We start from the raw sequence: 14164 nt of genomic DNA on the forward strand, positions 1-14164 counted from the left end.
CCCATGGTCACAACATTAAAGGTCAAGTGAAATGGCAAGGGCAAACATCTTGAGGTTGTGGTGGCTCCAAGTAAAAAAAAAAGATGGCCATGGTCACTGGGCAAGGAGAGGGATAGGAGGTGAGGTTGGGAAGTCAGAAGCAGTTGCAGACCTTGAGAGCAGGATAAGGCTTCATGTTTGATAGTTATGGAAAGCCTTTGAAAGTAAACTAAATTTATTAACTTTTGTAGTGGTTACCCTAGAATTTGCAATGTACATTTGCAATACTGGGATCAACATGTTTGTACATGCCCTCATGTAGATTTGTGTGCCTTTATTTGAAGGTCTATATCTCAGCATGAAATTTCTGAGTGACAGGGTGACAAGTCAGATTGCTAACCAGCAGTGCATAACAGATCCCATCTCTCTACTTGAACATTCGATATCATCAAATTTCTATTTTTTTTGCCAGTCTGTTACACAAAAATTGGTATCCTTTTAATTTGCATTTCTTTGGTTACTAGTGAGCAAATGTTTTCTTTAGCTATTTAGATCCATCTCCTGCTCACTCACTATGTCACTTTCCCTTAGTGGATTACAAATTCCCTGTTAACTGCTTAGTTTTCTCTGATTTTACTTGCTTTATTTTTACATATATCCTAGATGGTACTGACTTTAGAAACTATGTTAGAAATATATAGGATTTTTTTTTATCTTCTAATATAGGGCCAAACATATACATATTGATTACATGCTACTTTATTGTAAAATCTTTAATTTATAAGTTAATGCTTTAGGTTATTTAAAAAATGTGTGTAAAGCTATTAATTTCATCTCAAAAGTAAAAATGGCAGTATAAAATATTTTTTTAAAAATGCTGTAGGTGGAGGGGAGAATATTGAATTTCACATGGTTAGCTTTTGACATTTCTAAATATTCTTTTCTCAACCCATCACCCATTGGTTAACCTCACCTATATTATACATTTTAAATTTTATTTTAAAATACATTTTATTGATTATGCTATTACAGTTGTCCCATTTTTTTCTCCCCTTTATTCCCCTCTGCTCTTGGCTGGCTTTCAGTCACTTCCTCTGCTACCCACAAGCAAACTGGGCCCTTCTGGTGCTGATTCCTGGGTGTGTGGGGTGGGGGGGTTTGTGTACATTTAAGGACCCTGTGGGTCTCTCCAAAAAACTCTCCTGTGAGGCTGGGAGTTTCTCTTGCTGCCTCATTCCCCACAGGTCTTTTCAGTCAGAGGTTTTGAGGCTTTATTGAGGCTATCACAAGATCCTGGTCTTGTGATCAAGATTCTCCCAATTACAATAGTTTTTAAGAATATGAACTAATTAGGCTGGCAAAGGATGAGAGTATTCACATTTAAAAAGAATGTGGTTTTCAGAGCCCTGGCTGGTGTAACTCAGAGGATTGAGCACAGGCCTGTGAACCAGAGGATCGTGGTTTGATTCCCAGTCAGGGCACATGTCTGGGTTTCAGGCCGGTTCCCTGCAGGCCAGTTCCCATCAGGGGATGCACAAAAGGCAACCATACACTGATGTTTCTCTCTCTCTCTCTCCTTCCCCTCTAAAGATAAATAAAATCTTTTAAAAAAACAACAAGAAAACAATGTGGTTTTCAAATAACACATATAAAATGAAACACAGCTCAGTAATTTTTGCATCTTTGTAAATACTTTATTCTGTTTCTAGGTCCAATGTTGAAATTTACATGTTATTTTAAAGACATCTAAGATACAGCTCACTGAAATGAAAAGTACAAGAAGTTTATGTGATATAAAATACACATGAGAAAACCTTAAATGTTAACTTAATTTGCTCTTCTAGGGACATCAGGATTTATAGAATTGATACTGGCCTTTATATCAATTACTTGTTTCTATAAGTTATTGTGGATCCTTCCAGAGAGCATATTGTGCTATTATGTCTGAGAAATTAGTGAATAACTAGGTTTTCCACTGTATCATAGTACAAAGCATTACTTCATTCGTAGGCCTCACAGGATCCTGTATGTGTTTTCGTAAAAGTGTACTTTCTTTTTTACTAAGTCTGTTAATGAAATCTTGTTAAGAAGTTATTGAATCAGAAAGCAATACAAGGCACCTTTGTATTACAAAGGAAATTAGTGAAGACTTAAGAAGATAAACATCTGATACTTAAAAAACCCCCTCAAATTCTGACATTTGGAGCAATATTTCCACATGATGTTTTCCTAAAAAAGACCTTTTCCAGCTTGTTTCCAGACTTCTTTTACTCCTCTGATGCTTTCTTTTTTCACACATTTCCAGTATTCTTGAACACTTTGTTGTTGTGGTACCTGTTAACCAAAAGTAAAACTTAAGGGGCTATTTTATTGAAGGCTAAACATGATTTCACGTGTGCATTGTTACTGTTTATTTCTCATACTCCTCCAAAACATATTTGAGGTGAATTATGTTGTAAAAGGTGATTGCAACAGAACTGCACAATAAGAATAAAAGATAAAAGTGAATGTGATGTAAATATCCACAGGGTAACCAAGGAATGGATACATGATTGGAGATTCCTCCCTCATAAGAATAGGAAAATTTTGGTTGATCTTTTACATATTGGCTTTAAATTATAATTATTTAATAATTTTTCCTTTTATAATATGTGTGGAATAAAAAGAAGCCTAAAGTTTGATTTAACCTTAGATAAAATTAAAAAGAAACTACAGGTCACAGTATATTTGATGAGAAAATTTAAGAATATAATTCATTTAAGTGCTGAGTTAAAAAGTACTCTGTGGTTATTATTTCTCTCAACTAATCAAGAAAGTGGAAGTTCAACAAAACTGTGACTCTGGTGAGCTCAGGGGCACAGCACTACTAGAAACCTGCCACACTGAAGCAGAGTCTACTTCAGATTGCGTATATGTCCAATTCCCACTGCTGATTTTCAGCTCTTCTCTTTAACACTTTCTGAGAAATGGTAGAGACTCTAGGTATATTAAACTGTTAACTGCAAAGGTTGGTTTAATTTCCAATAATATGATTATCAACCACGAGGTATTGGATGACCACAAAGCTTGTAAGACATGTTTGTTAGTGGAAATCATATCTGTTCATTTTCAGTAAGTAATGTTTGTGGCAGGACGTGAATGTGCTTCTCTAAGTTAGAAATAGATTTATTTTTGTAAACCCACCATATTTTCTCTCTCTCATCCTCTGTTCTAACCTAACTGCCTACTTAGTATGTGGCCCTGTCCGGACCCAGGTTTCCAATCTGCACACTACTTTTCTGAGAGGGGTTCTAGCAGATTCTCATCTAAAATAAATTTTCAGTTTGATCTCTCCCAGTTATAGGCCAATATGTAAATTTGAGTGAATAATGGTAATAGCTAACACCAATTGCAAGTGTTTCAGCCACTATACTAAGTATTTTACACTTAATTCTCATAATAACTCTTTCTGGTAGATCCTGTTAGTTAGTTTCCTCATTGTACAGATGAGAAATCTGAGGCTCAGAAAAATTAAGTGGCTTTGTAAGTTTTGGTAGTTAACAGGTGAGAGAGCTGGGATTTCAAACTAGGTGTGTTTGCCCTGACTGGTAAGGCTTGTGGTTGGATGATGTCCCACAGAGCAAAAAGTCACTGGTTTGATCCCCAGTTGAGGCGCGTACAAGAAGCAACCATTAATGTTTCTCACACTGATTTTTCCCTCCCTCTCCTTCTCTTTCCTCTAAAAATAAAGAAATAAAATCTTAAAAAAAGAAACTAGGTGTGTCTAACTGCAAAGCCCAAAGTAAATTCTAGGCTATGATTTCTGAGTAATGGTTTCTGATTAGATTCGTATTTTTAAAAAATGCAAAGAAAAATGTTAGATCACATCTGCATGGCTATCTCCTTATAAATTATGAAAACTCTACTTAAGATGACACATTTCCTCCAATTCTAGGTTTAATACTATTTAATTATATGTAAACATGTTATTTAAACACTCAAAGTCTGTTACCCATAAACCTCGATGCATCCTGTTTTTTAACACTCCAAGGAACTCTCCATGACTAAGACATTCATCGCCATCCAAATCAAAGATCTTGAAGACAGTGTCCAAAATGTTGTTTGAGAGCTCCTGTCCTGTAGCTACTTTCACAGCTCTCTTAAACTCTGCTAAAAAAGAAAACATAAACCAACTCATCCACCATGTGAAACAGTCTAAGTAAAATTAATGTAATTTTTCTTAATTTGAGAATTAAAAATAAATCTAACTACTAACTATATGGGCAGTAAAACAAAAACAAAAAAATATAAAAACATATTCATATATAAATTTGGCTGACAAGTGCCATGAAAGTACCGTGCATAATGTGCTCCTGTGTCAAACGCAAACCCACATTTTTGTGCGCATTATACACAGGCTCATTATACCCATGAATAATGTGTATCTTTATTTTTCCTTCAAAAGTTTGGGCAAAAAAGTGCACATTACACATGGTAAAATATGGTAACTGCAAGTGGCTATTTTAATTTAACCAATGTTTCAAACACAAGTATTTAAACATTTCCTTCTCCCTCTCAGGAAAAAGAAAGTAAAAGTAAGCAGAGTAATTGTGAAATATAAGTATTGTGCTGTAAATCTGGAATAACCTCGATGAATTAAGTAAAGGCCAGCCCATTGTTTTTACTGCTAATTGGCACCTTGGTTGGTATCATCTAGTTTAAGAGATAATAAAAATTAAATGATGCACCAAACTTACCTAGTCTGACAGGGCGATGAGCTAAATTAAACATCTGCATGGCAATAGCAAAGTCTTCCAAGTGGGTTGTAAAATGACAAAATGACTTGAACTCATCCAGACTAATACTCTAATAAAACAAAAGAGAGTTTTTATTACAATTTTGTAGTTACATTAAATAATCTTGCAAAATAAGTGTGAGTCTTCTTTTCTATCAGAAAGCTTAGGAATTCCTATCTTTCCAAGCAAGTGTATTAAAAAGTTTGAGATGCAGAATAACAAAATTATAGATTTCACAGATTAGGATGAACCCTAAGAGATAATAAAAATTTTTTTTATTACCAGGGCACTGGGTGTGATTGCAGACTGTACACAGTGTGAAAGGAATTGTGCAGTGCGAGACTTGGGATTGTCCTGATTCTGTCTCTTCAATATTCATGTGTTGAATAACCCCCGATGTGACTAGATTTTGAGATGGGAGGTCTAATTTGATAGGACTGCTGTCCTGATAAAAGACACCAGATTGCTCTCATTCTGTGTGTGGGGAGAGGCTTCACCGGACACCAAACTTCCCAGCATCCTGATCTTTGACTCCCAGCTGCCAAAACTGTGTGAAAATTAGTTTGTGGTTTAAGCCACCCAGTCTGTGGTACTAATGGCAGCTAGAGAATACTAATACATCCTGTTGAGTGGCCTACCTCCTAGCTTTCCTTAGTTTTATCAGTGGACATAGAGCACTGAGTTTTGGAGTTAGGTGGACCTATATTGAAATTCCCGTTGTGCCATTTATCATGGTATTATATATTTAATAGGGTAAAATGTCAGACACTTCATAGTTCTTGAGTTTTTAAGACCCTATTATAAATTAGACATTGATCTATTACATGTGATCCCAATCTTTTCCCCCGTTTTGTTAATTTGTAATTTTGACTTTGATTATAATTTTGGGGGGGATAAGGAGAGTCAACAGACTTTTAAGGTAGTAATTTAGTAATTACTAAATTACTAGTAACTTAATTTTAGGTAGTAATTTCATGAATTTTTTCTTTAAAGCTTCTGGGTTTGCTTAGAAAGACAGATATATCCCCCTCTAAAATGACTGTTTCAAAGTTTTCTTCTATTCTTAGTCAGTTTCCTTTTTCTCTTTAACAATTAATTCTTTGATCCATCTGGAATTTACTTTACAGTAGTGAGTGAGGTAGAGACTTAACCTTTATTTTCTTTCTCAGATGGCCAGTGAATTGTCCTAATGACATTGAATAATTCTTCTTTACCCAACTGATTTGTAATAACATCTTACATATACTAAATTTTGTATGTGTATTTGGGTCTATCTCTGGACTTTTTATTCTGGTCAATTAATAATGCCTATCAAAATAATTGTAACTATTTTAGTTACAAATACTTGATGGCATATTTTAATATCTTTGCACTTTCTCTTAAAGACCATTTTAGAGTAGTTTTAGGTTGACAACAAAACTGACAAATCATATTTCCCTGTCTCCTCAGAATTTCTTTTCATATAAAAACTTCATGGCATTTTTTATTGAAACCCATAGTGTTCAGTAGTGGCTTGTTCTCTCATGATTCCTGCACGGAAGAAGGATCACACTTTTGTGCCTCCTTGAAGTTAGGTTGAGCCATGTGATCAGTCTAGCCAGTAGCCAATGGTGGTCACGTTTCCAGGACAAAACATTTAATTGCCAGAACATGACTCACTCCTTTCTTTTTCTACACCAGCCTCTGAAAATGGTGTTTTTTTCAGGTGGTGGAGCTCCAAGATTGCAGAGCCTCAAAAAGTCTAGGTCTCTGAGCACCACATGGGTGGTCTCCCACCTGCCATTCTGGAGATGTGGCATGATCAAGAAAGAAGCCTTCCTTGTGTCAGCCACAGTGATTTCAGGGTTAGTTCGTAACTGCAGTAAAGAGGCTGTTTGGATTGGTATGACCATCCCATTTACAGACTAAAGGAGAATACTGTATTTATAATGCTATGACTTTCTATTCAGTGACAGGGAATGTCTCTACAATCAGATCAATTTTATTTCACATCCCTCAAAACTTTAAAGTTTGTTTCCACATATCTGTAGTTAATTTATAATTGTTATATATTTCTAGTGCAATTATAGATGCAGTCTTCATTATGTTTTATTATATTTTTCCTCACTATAAAAATAGCTTTAGAATTATATAAAAATGCATGCCCACTTCAAAAAAATTTTTTTTGAGTAATGTAGTAAAAACAATACATAAAGTAAAAATCCCTTGAAATCTCACCACTGTACATTAACCATCTGGCAATTATCATTTCGTGCATTTCACATACATAAATACACACATATGGTACTACATTTTCTGACCTGGAATTTTTATACAGGGCAGCTACTTCTGATACAGCATTACCACTGTAACAGGCATTTAATTTATAGTTTTTATTGTTTCTAATAGTTTTCCATTTGATTCTCTTGGGTTCTCTAGGCATATAATCACATCATATGCAAAAATAACTATCACCTCCTTTCACACTTTCATACTTTTAATCTTGTTGATTCGCCCTAGCTAAGATTTCCAGAACAACAGGAAGTGACAGCATTGACAGTGGACATTCCTGTCTTATTTTGACTTTACTGGAAATGCCAAACTCATGGCTGCTATACTGATTCTCAGTTAACAGTTTATTAGTAATTAGATAGTATATGCAGAACTTGTACTTTTTGTACTTCTTTTTATACTTAAACACTAGAGAGCAGCTCAGTCTTGGATAGTTTGGAAGTCACTTTATTTAATTATATAAATATGCCTACCATATTAGTTCATGTTCATCACAAGCATAACAAAAAGACATACCAACCTCTCCTGCTGACAACTTCTCTCTCACATTTTTCCAATAAATGTCTTTATTTTCAGTGTTAGTGAAAAAAAGGAGCCACTCTGCAAAGTCTTCTTTTCTCATGAAACTCAAACCTTTAGAGAATTGAAGGAACTCCATTTCTTGGACCTCCGTCTGTAGATTCTCCATAAACCTAAATGTTAAAGTACAGAGCTGACAGAAGTGGCCAGTGGCTTTCACCTGTCACACCATCAATGGGGCTGGGCAAGCACCTCTGTGAGCTGCACAAAGCATAAATGCCATGGCAAGGACTGCAAGAACCAGAGTGTCCAGTAGCTGGGTAAGTCTAATACCTGCTTTAATCTGACTCCCTATACTGAGTTTGTCCAAATTCCACTTGGCAACCTACATTCTGACAAATTTAGACTTAAAAAATTAGTAAAATGTTGCTCTGATACAACCAGAGAAAATGAAAATGTATAAAAAACAGTATTTTTCCAATATAGCTAGGTTGTTTATAATCAGAGAAACTTAAAATTCAGTTGGGATATTGTTTTTAGAATGTTAATCATAACTGATGGTTCCTCATATTTTTCAGATACTAAATTGGATTAATATAATTAATGACTTTGCATCAAAAGCACAGATTTACCAGAAAGTATTTATAATCTTTTGGATAATAACATATGTCCATGTGACTTACAAGTCATGTTTTTTAAAATAAAAAACAAATGGTCCATGACTCCTTTTCTGTTTTGTCAGTTTACTTTGTTCATTAGATTCTACATTTAAGTGAGATCATATGGTATATGTCTTTCTCTGACTTATTTCACTTAGCATAAATGATCTCCATGTCCATCCATGTTGTCACAAAAGTTAAGATCTCTTTCCTTTTTACAACTGTACAGTGTTCCATTCTGTAAATATACCACAGCTTTGTTGTCTATTCATTGCATAGACATGTGGAACACAATGACAGCTCTTAGAAGGGAGGGGGTGGGGGGACCAAATGAAAGAAGGTAAAGGGATTAACCAAAGAATGTATATACATGACTCACAGACACAGATAACTGTGTGGTGATGGTGGGAGGGAAGGGGGGTGAAGGGGGTGGGTGGAAGGCAGATGTGGCAGGGGGATGGGGATATCTGTAATAGTGTCAACAATAAAAATAAATAAAAAGAAATATATAGCACCTGGATCAAGCTGTCATCAACAGCCTCCTGAGAAATGTACAAGCTGAAAGAATATCAGGTTTAAAATATACCTTCTTCGAACAAAAACACAGAAATGCTGATTTACTTATAACCTAAATCATGTGAAAAGCATGATTGTCTCCATGAGTTTTAACATACTGAAAATTCCTTACTCACCTTTCCACATGTTCAATGATCTGTACTCTATGTCATGTCACAATTTGGTGGGAACACACACAGGGTGAAAAGGGGTCCAGTCCAGTTCAGTGGGAGAAGAGTTGCCACTTGTCCCCCACACCTTAGAAGCATGAAGGGAGTTTAATTTTAGGCTTCTATCTGTGGTAGGTGAGAGTCTGAGTGTATTCAATACACATATTTATCAGTGTTATGTGTCCTTTAGGGTTTAAAGTTTTATCTAAAACTTGAAGCATTTCAAATTTGGACTGAACAAAATCTACTGATACACTTCATCCTTTGTTGTACTGTATACTGTGGTGACATTCAATTTTTTTCTTATTAGGACTGTTTAAAAATGCTTTACTTGCAAATAAATGTACAATGAAACAGGGAAGTAGAAAATATGGTATAACAGGAATAGACTTCCAACCCAGATGGAGGCATAGGTAGATACACTTTGCCTTCTTGAATAACCAAAAGGACAACAAATTAAAAAAATATATAACCAGAACCACCAGAAAATCAAACTGTATGGAAGTCTGACAACCAAGGAGTTAAAGAAGAAACATTCATCCAGACTGGTAGGAGGGGCGGAGACAGGCAGCCAAGAACAGAGGGGACTTGTGACAAGGCAGTGGGCTGGAGGACCTGGGTGGGCAAGGAGGCAGCTGGTGGAGTGGGAAGTCCGACATTTGTGAGCAGATAAACTAGGAGGAACAACTGGGGAGTGAGACAGACCATGCCACCCAGGTTCCAGCATGGAGAAATAAAGCCTCAAAACCTCTGACTGAAAAAACCTGTGGGGAATGAGGCAGCAAGAGAAACTCCCAGCCTCACAGGAGAGTTTTTTGGAGAGACCCACAGGGTCCTTAAATGTACACAAACCCACCCACCCCACACACCCAGGAATCAGCACCAGAAGGGCCCAGTTTGCTTGTGGGTAGTAGAGGAAGTGACTGAAAGCCAGCTGAGAGCTGAGCAAGTGACATTGTTCCCTCTCAGACCCCTCCCCCCCATACAGTGCCACAAAGCAGTAACCTGGGTTGCCCTGTCCTGGCGAATTCCTTAGGCTCTACCTCTTACAAAGTAACCCGTGTACCAATACAAAAAAATATGGCCCAAGGTAAAGAACAAGTCAACGTTCCAGAAAAAATACAACTAAGCGACAAAGAGATAGCCAACCTATCAGACAAAGAATTCAAAACTCTGGTAATCAGGATGCTCACAGACATGGTTGAGTATGCTCACAAAATAAGAGGAAAAAGTGAAGGCTATGAAAAGTGAAATACTGGAAAATGCACAGGGAATCAACAGTGAAGGGAAGGAAACCAGGACTCAAATCAACAGTTTGAAACAGAAGGAATAAATAAATATTCAACCAGAACAGAATAAAGAAACAAGAACTCAAAAAAAAAAATGAGGAGAGGCTTCAGAACCTCTGGGACAACTTTAAACATTCCAACATCTGAATCCCAGGGGAGAAGAGAAACAGGAAGAAATTGCAAATTTATTTGAAAATATAATGAAGGAGCACTTCCCTACTCTGGCAAAGCAAACTGACTTACAGAGAGTCGAGGAAGCTCAGAGAGTCCCAAAGAAGTTGGACCTAAAGAAGCAAACACCAAGCACATCACAATTACACTAGCCAAGATTAAAGAGAAGGAAAGAATCTTAAAAGCAGCAAGACAAATGAGACAGTTACCTACAAAGGAGTTCCCATACGACTATCAGCTGATTTCTCAAAAGAAACCTAGTAGGCAAGAAGAGGCTGGAAAGAAGACGTATTCTCAGTGATGAAAGGCAAGAACCTCCATCCAAGATTACTCTATCCAGCAAAGCTATAATTTAGAATGTAAGGGCAGATAAAGTACTTCCCAAATAAGGTCAAGTTAAAGGAGTCCAGCATCACCAAGCCCTTATTATAGGAAAAGTTAAATAGAGTTACCTAAGAAAAAGAAGATAAAAATATGAACAGTAAAATGATAATAAACTCACAACTTTCAACAACCAAATCTTAGAAAACAAAATAAAAAATGAACTAAGGAAACAACTAGAACAGGAACAGATTCACAGAAATAGAGATCACATGGAGGGTTATCAGTGGGGAGGGGGAGGAGGGAGAATAGGGGAAAAGGCACCTGCAATAAGAAGCGTAAATGGTAGGTACAAAATAGACAGGAGGTGGTTAAAAATAGTATGGGAAACGGAGAAACCACCAAAGAACTTATGTGTATGACCCATAGATATGAACTAAGGTGGGGGAATGATGGTGGGAGGTGGGGTATAGGGCAGAGGGAAATAAAGGGGAGAAAAAAATGGGACAATTATAATAATATAATAAAATATATTTATAAAGAAGGAACATGAATAACTGGTTCCTTCCCTTTTTCTTTAGGTTCTAAGGCTGAAATGTTATAAACTTAATTGCTGTTAAATACAGTGTCTGGTTTAAGCTACTTTCATTTTACTAATTATAATACTTTTGAAGAACAAGTATATTACATGATAATAATCTTTCTAAGTCTAATATATATCTTGTTATGACATGAAAATCTGGAATATGATACTGAACATAATATATGAATTGAATAATTTGTAATACATAAGGCCACCAGATGTACTCTGAATACATTTAAATAATTTATAAGTTAGTGGACTAACTGGAAGCCCTGGGAAACTGCTTCTTCCTGGATGGTGTTTTAGGCCCTGTGTCCTGGAGCTGTGGGTGTGTACTGTGCATATGTCATCCACCTCTGCCTTGTATGAGGCAGCTTGAGATGAGTTTGCTGGGGTATTCATTCACAGCATTAATCTTAAGTGTTACCAGTCTAGGTGGTTCTCCTTAAGAGCTGAGCATAAGATGTACTTACCAGCACTCTACCTTGGCATCTATGAAAAAACTTCATGAATTTAGAACACCCTCTATTAACAAGTAGTATTTCAGAAGCTAAAATAATCCCAGTCCTAAAAAGTACATCAGTATCAAAACTTGAGACCATTTTTCTTTCCTTTGTAACTACTTCCCTAATATATCTGATAAGTCATAGAATTATTTTCAGCTTTAACAATTTATTGAAAAAAAAAATGAGGTCAAATGTACCATACCAGAAATAAACTCAGCGATTACTTCTGGTCATTATTTCTAAGGCTAACAATTATTAGAGTTTAAAAGAATGAAAAGCAGAACAAGAAAAGGCCCTAAATAAAGTAGGAGAGAAAAAGGAAAAGGAATCAGAAAAAACAAAACAGAGGTACTGCTACAGAGGGGTAAACACCACCAATAGCTGCCTAAGTAGACTGAGCATCCCTGAACAATACATACCCTGATAAAGAACTGAATTTTCACCTTTAATTTATGTTGATTTCATAACAATAAATAAACAACAAAATCCCAGGAGACAGAACTTGAATTATACTTTAGTTTTTATTTAAATGGCTAAATGGTATTTCCGTTGGGAAATCCTATGACTGGTTGTAAAAGTAAAAACAACAAAACAAAAAAAAACAAAGCTAAAAACAACTCCCAAATCACAAATTTATCCACATGCTCCCTCATTAACTGCTTAATTTCTCTTGATGTGCTAGTATCTATTTAATGTGCCTGTCTCTGTGGAGCACCTACTCACCTACCAAGGACCTGTGGGACTATTTTAGAAACTTTGTGACCTCGTATACCTTTGAAGACAAACATGGGTATAAATAGCTCCTCTTCAATTTCTGAGCTCTATGACCCTGGAACAAGTGCCCTTAATGTCATCAAGTCTAGTCATCAAAGGGAAGACTACCTGTCCCAAGTTTTCAGGATGGGTAAAACAATACATGTGAGACACTTAAACACATGCCAGGCACATGGTAAGTACTTGACAGACAGTAGCTTGGTAAGGCACTGAGCACGTTTGCAACTATCTTTCCCTTTTCATCCTACTCAAGCCCAGACTCAGGTTTTCACTCCTTTGGCTGCTCTCTTGTTCCTTGGGCTTTTTAAAAAATGTAAATCATAATTTTCACAGTCATATACTATAGAGTCTGTACTAGTGTTGTATAGAATACTTGACTAGAGTGGTTTAGATAGTATTTTCAAGGTCATGTAGATGCAAGTGTATCTAACCTCAAACACTATGACTTACTACTTTTCAAGCATGTCTAATGTTTTTAAAATTTTTAAATTATATTTTATTGTTATGCTACTACAGTTATCTCATATTTGCCCTCTTTGCCGCTTTCCACCCAGGCCCATACTCCCTCAGGCAATCCCCACACCTCTCACTGTCCATGTCCATGGATTATGCATATATGTTCTTTGACTAATCCCTTTACCTTCTTTCAACCAATCCTCATCTCCTCTCTAACCTTTGACAGCTGCTAGTCTGTTCCATGTACCCATGCCTCTGTTTCTATTTCGCTTGTTAATTTATTTTGTTCATTATATTCTATATATAAGTGAGATCGTGTGGTACTTCTTTTTCTCTGACTGGCTTCTTTTACTTATTTTTCTCTGACTGGTATTTCTTTTTCTCCAGATCCATCCATGCTGGGACACAATGAAAGCAGTCCTGAGAGGGAAGTTCACAGCCCCTTGAGCTTTGATAGCCTTCTTTAAGTGTAACTTGAAAACCATACCATAGCTGCAGGTAGTGGTACCAACATAAACTCACTGTCTACAACTTTATTGGGCCCTCAACCCTTCTAATAGCCTCTGCCAACATGGAAAGCTCTTTTTCAGTTTACACAGTGGCTATTTCAAGCCCTCCACATCCTCTACAAATCTATACCATTGGCTTTGTTTGTCTTCGGTAGATGACTCTGCCCTAACTTCTGAGAGGAGTTAGAAATCATTATTCAGAAAATTCTCTTGTTTTCTTGCCATCACTACAGAAATGTGATAGCACTCAGAAAAAGAGGACAGCTAACTTATCTACTACTCATTGAATTCCACCTCTATTCCCGTGTTTCCTCTTCTGCAGGAAACTTATGCTTCTGGTCATTCTGATTCATTCCTGTACTGTTTCCTCTTTACATCATCATCTAACATGTGGGGAAAAACCGTCATATACTCCCAATCTGTTAGTGCCTGCTTTCTCTTCTTTTTTTGTAGTCAACCTTCTTAGAAGACTTACTATTTACTTCTTTCCTTACCCTCTGAAATCTGGCATCTACTCTCATCGACAATATCTGAGCTACACTCATATTCTTTCCTCAAATGCTTCTTACGTTCCCCAGCTCAGTGAATAGGCATCATCCCATTCATTCATTGGTTCCTCTCAGAAAC

General features: G+C 36.5%; 1 protein-coding gene across 3 annotated transcripts in view; it reads right to left on the minus strand.

The window, feature by feature from the left end:
• Positions 1 to 1651: 1651 nt before the first annotated feature.
• MICU2 (mitochondrial calcium uptake 2) overlaps positions 1652 to 14164 on the minus strand; it is a 113461-nt gene continuing 100948 nt past the window's right edge. For 2 of the 3 annotated variants that reach the window (XM_053663497.1, XM_053663494.1), the window contains 4 exons: positions 7546 to 7717; positions 4716 to 4824; positions 3971 to 4128; positions 1652 to 2313 (listed from right to left, as the gene is read on the minus strand). In XM_053663497.1, the coding sequence (XP_053519472.1) occupies positions 2209 to 2313; positions 3971 to 4128; positions 4716 to 4824; positions 7546 to 7717 (544 nt within the window). In that variant the 3' untranslated portion in view covers positions 1652 to 2208. The remainder of the gene's footprint in view (positions 2314 to 3970; positions 4129 to 4715; positions 4825 to 7545; positions 7718 to 14164) is intronic. The other variant, XM_053663496.1, reaches the window with a different exon arrangement.

The sequence above is a fragment of the Artibeus jamaicensis genome, unplaced genomic scaffold (genome assembly GCF_021234435.1).
Source record: "Artibeus jamaicensis isolate MK-2021 breed Jamaican fruit bat unplaced genomic scaffold, CSHL_Jam_final contig_3188, whole genome shotgun sequence".
NCBI lineage: Eukaryota > Metazoa > Chordata > Mammalia > Chiroptera > Phyllostomidae > Artibeus > Artibeus jamaicensis.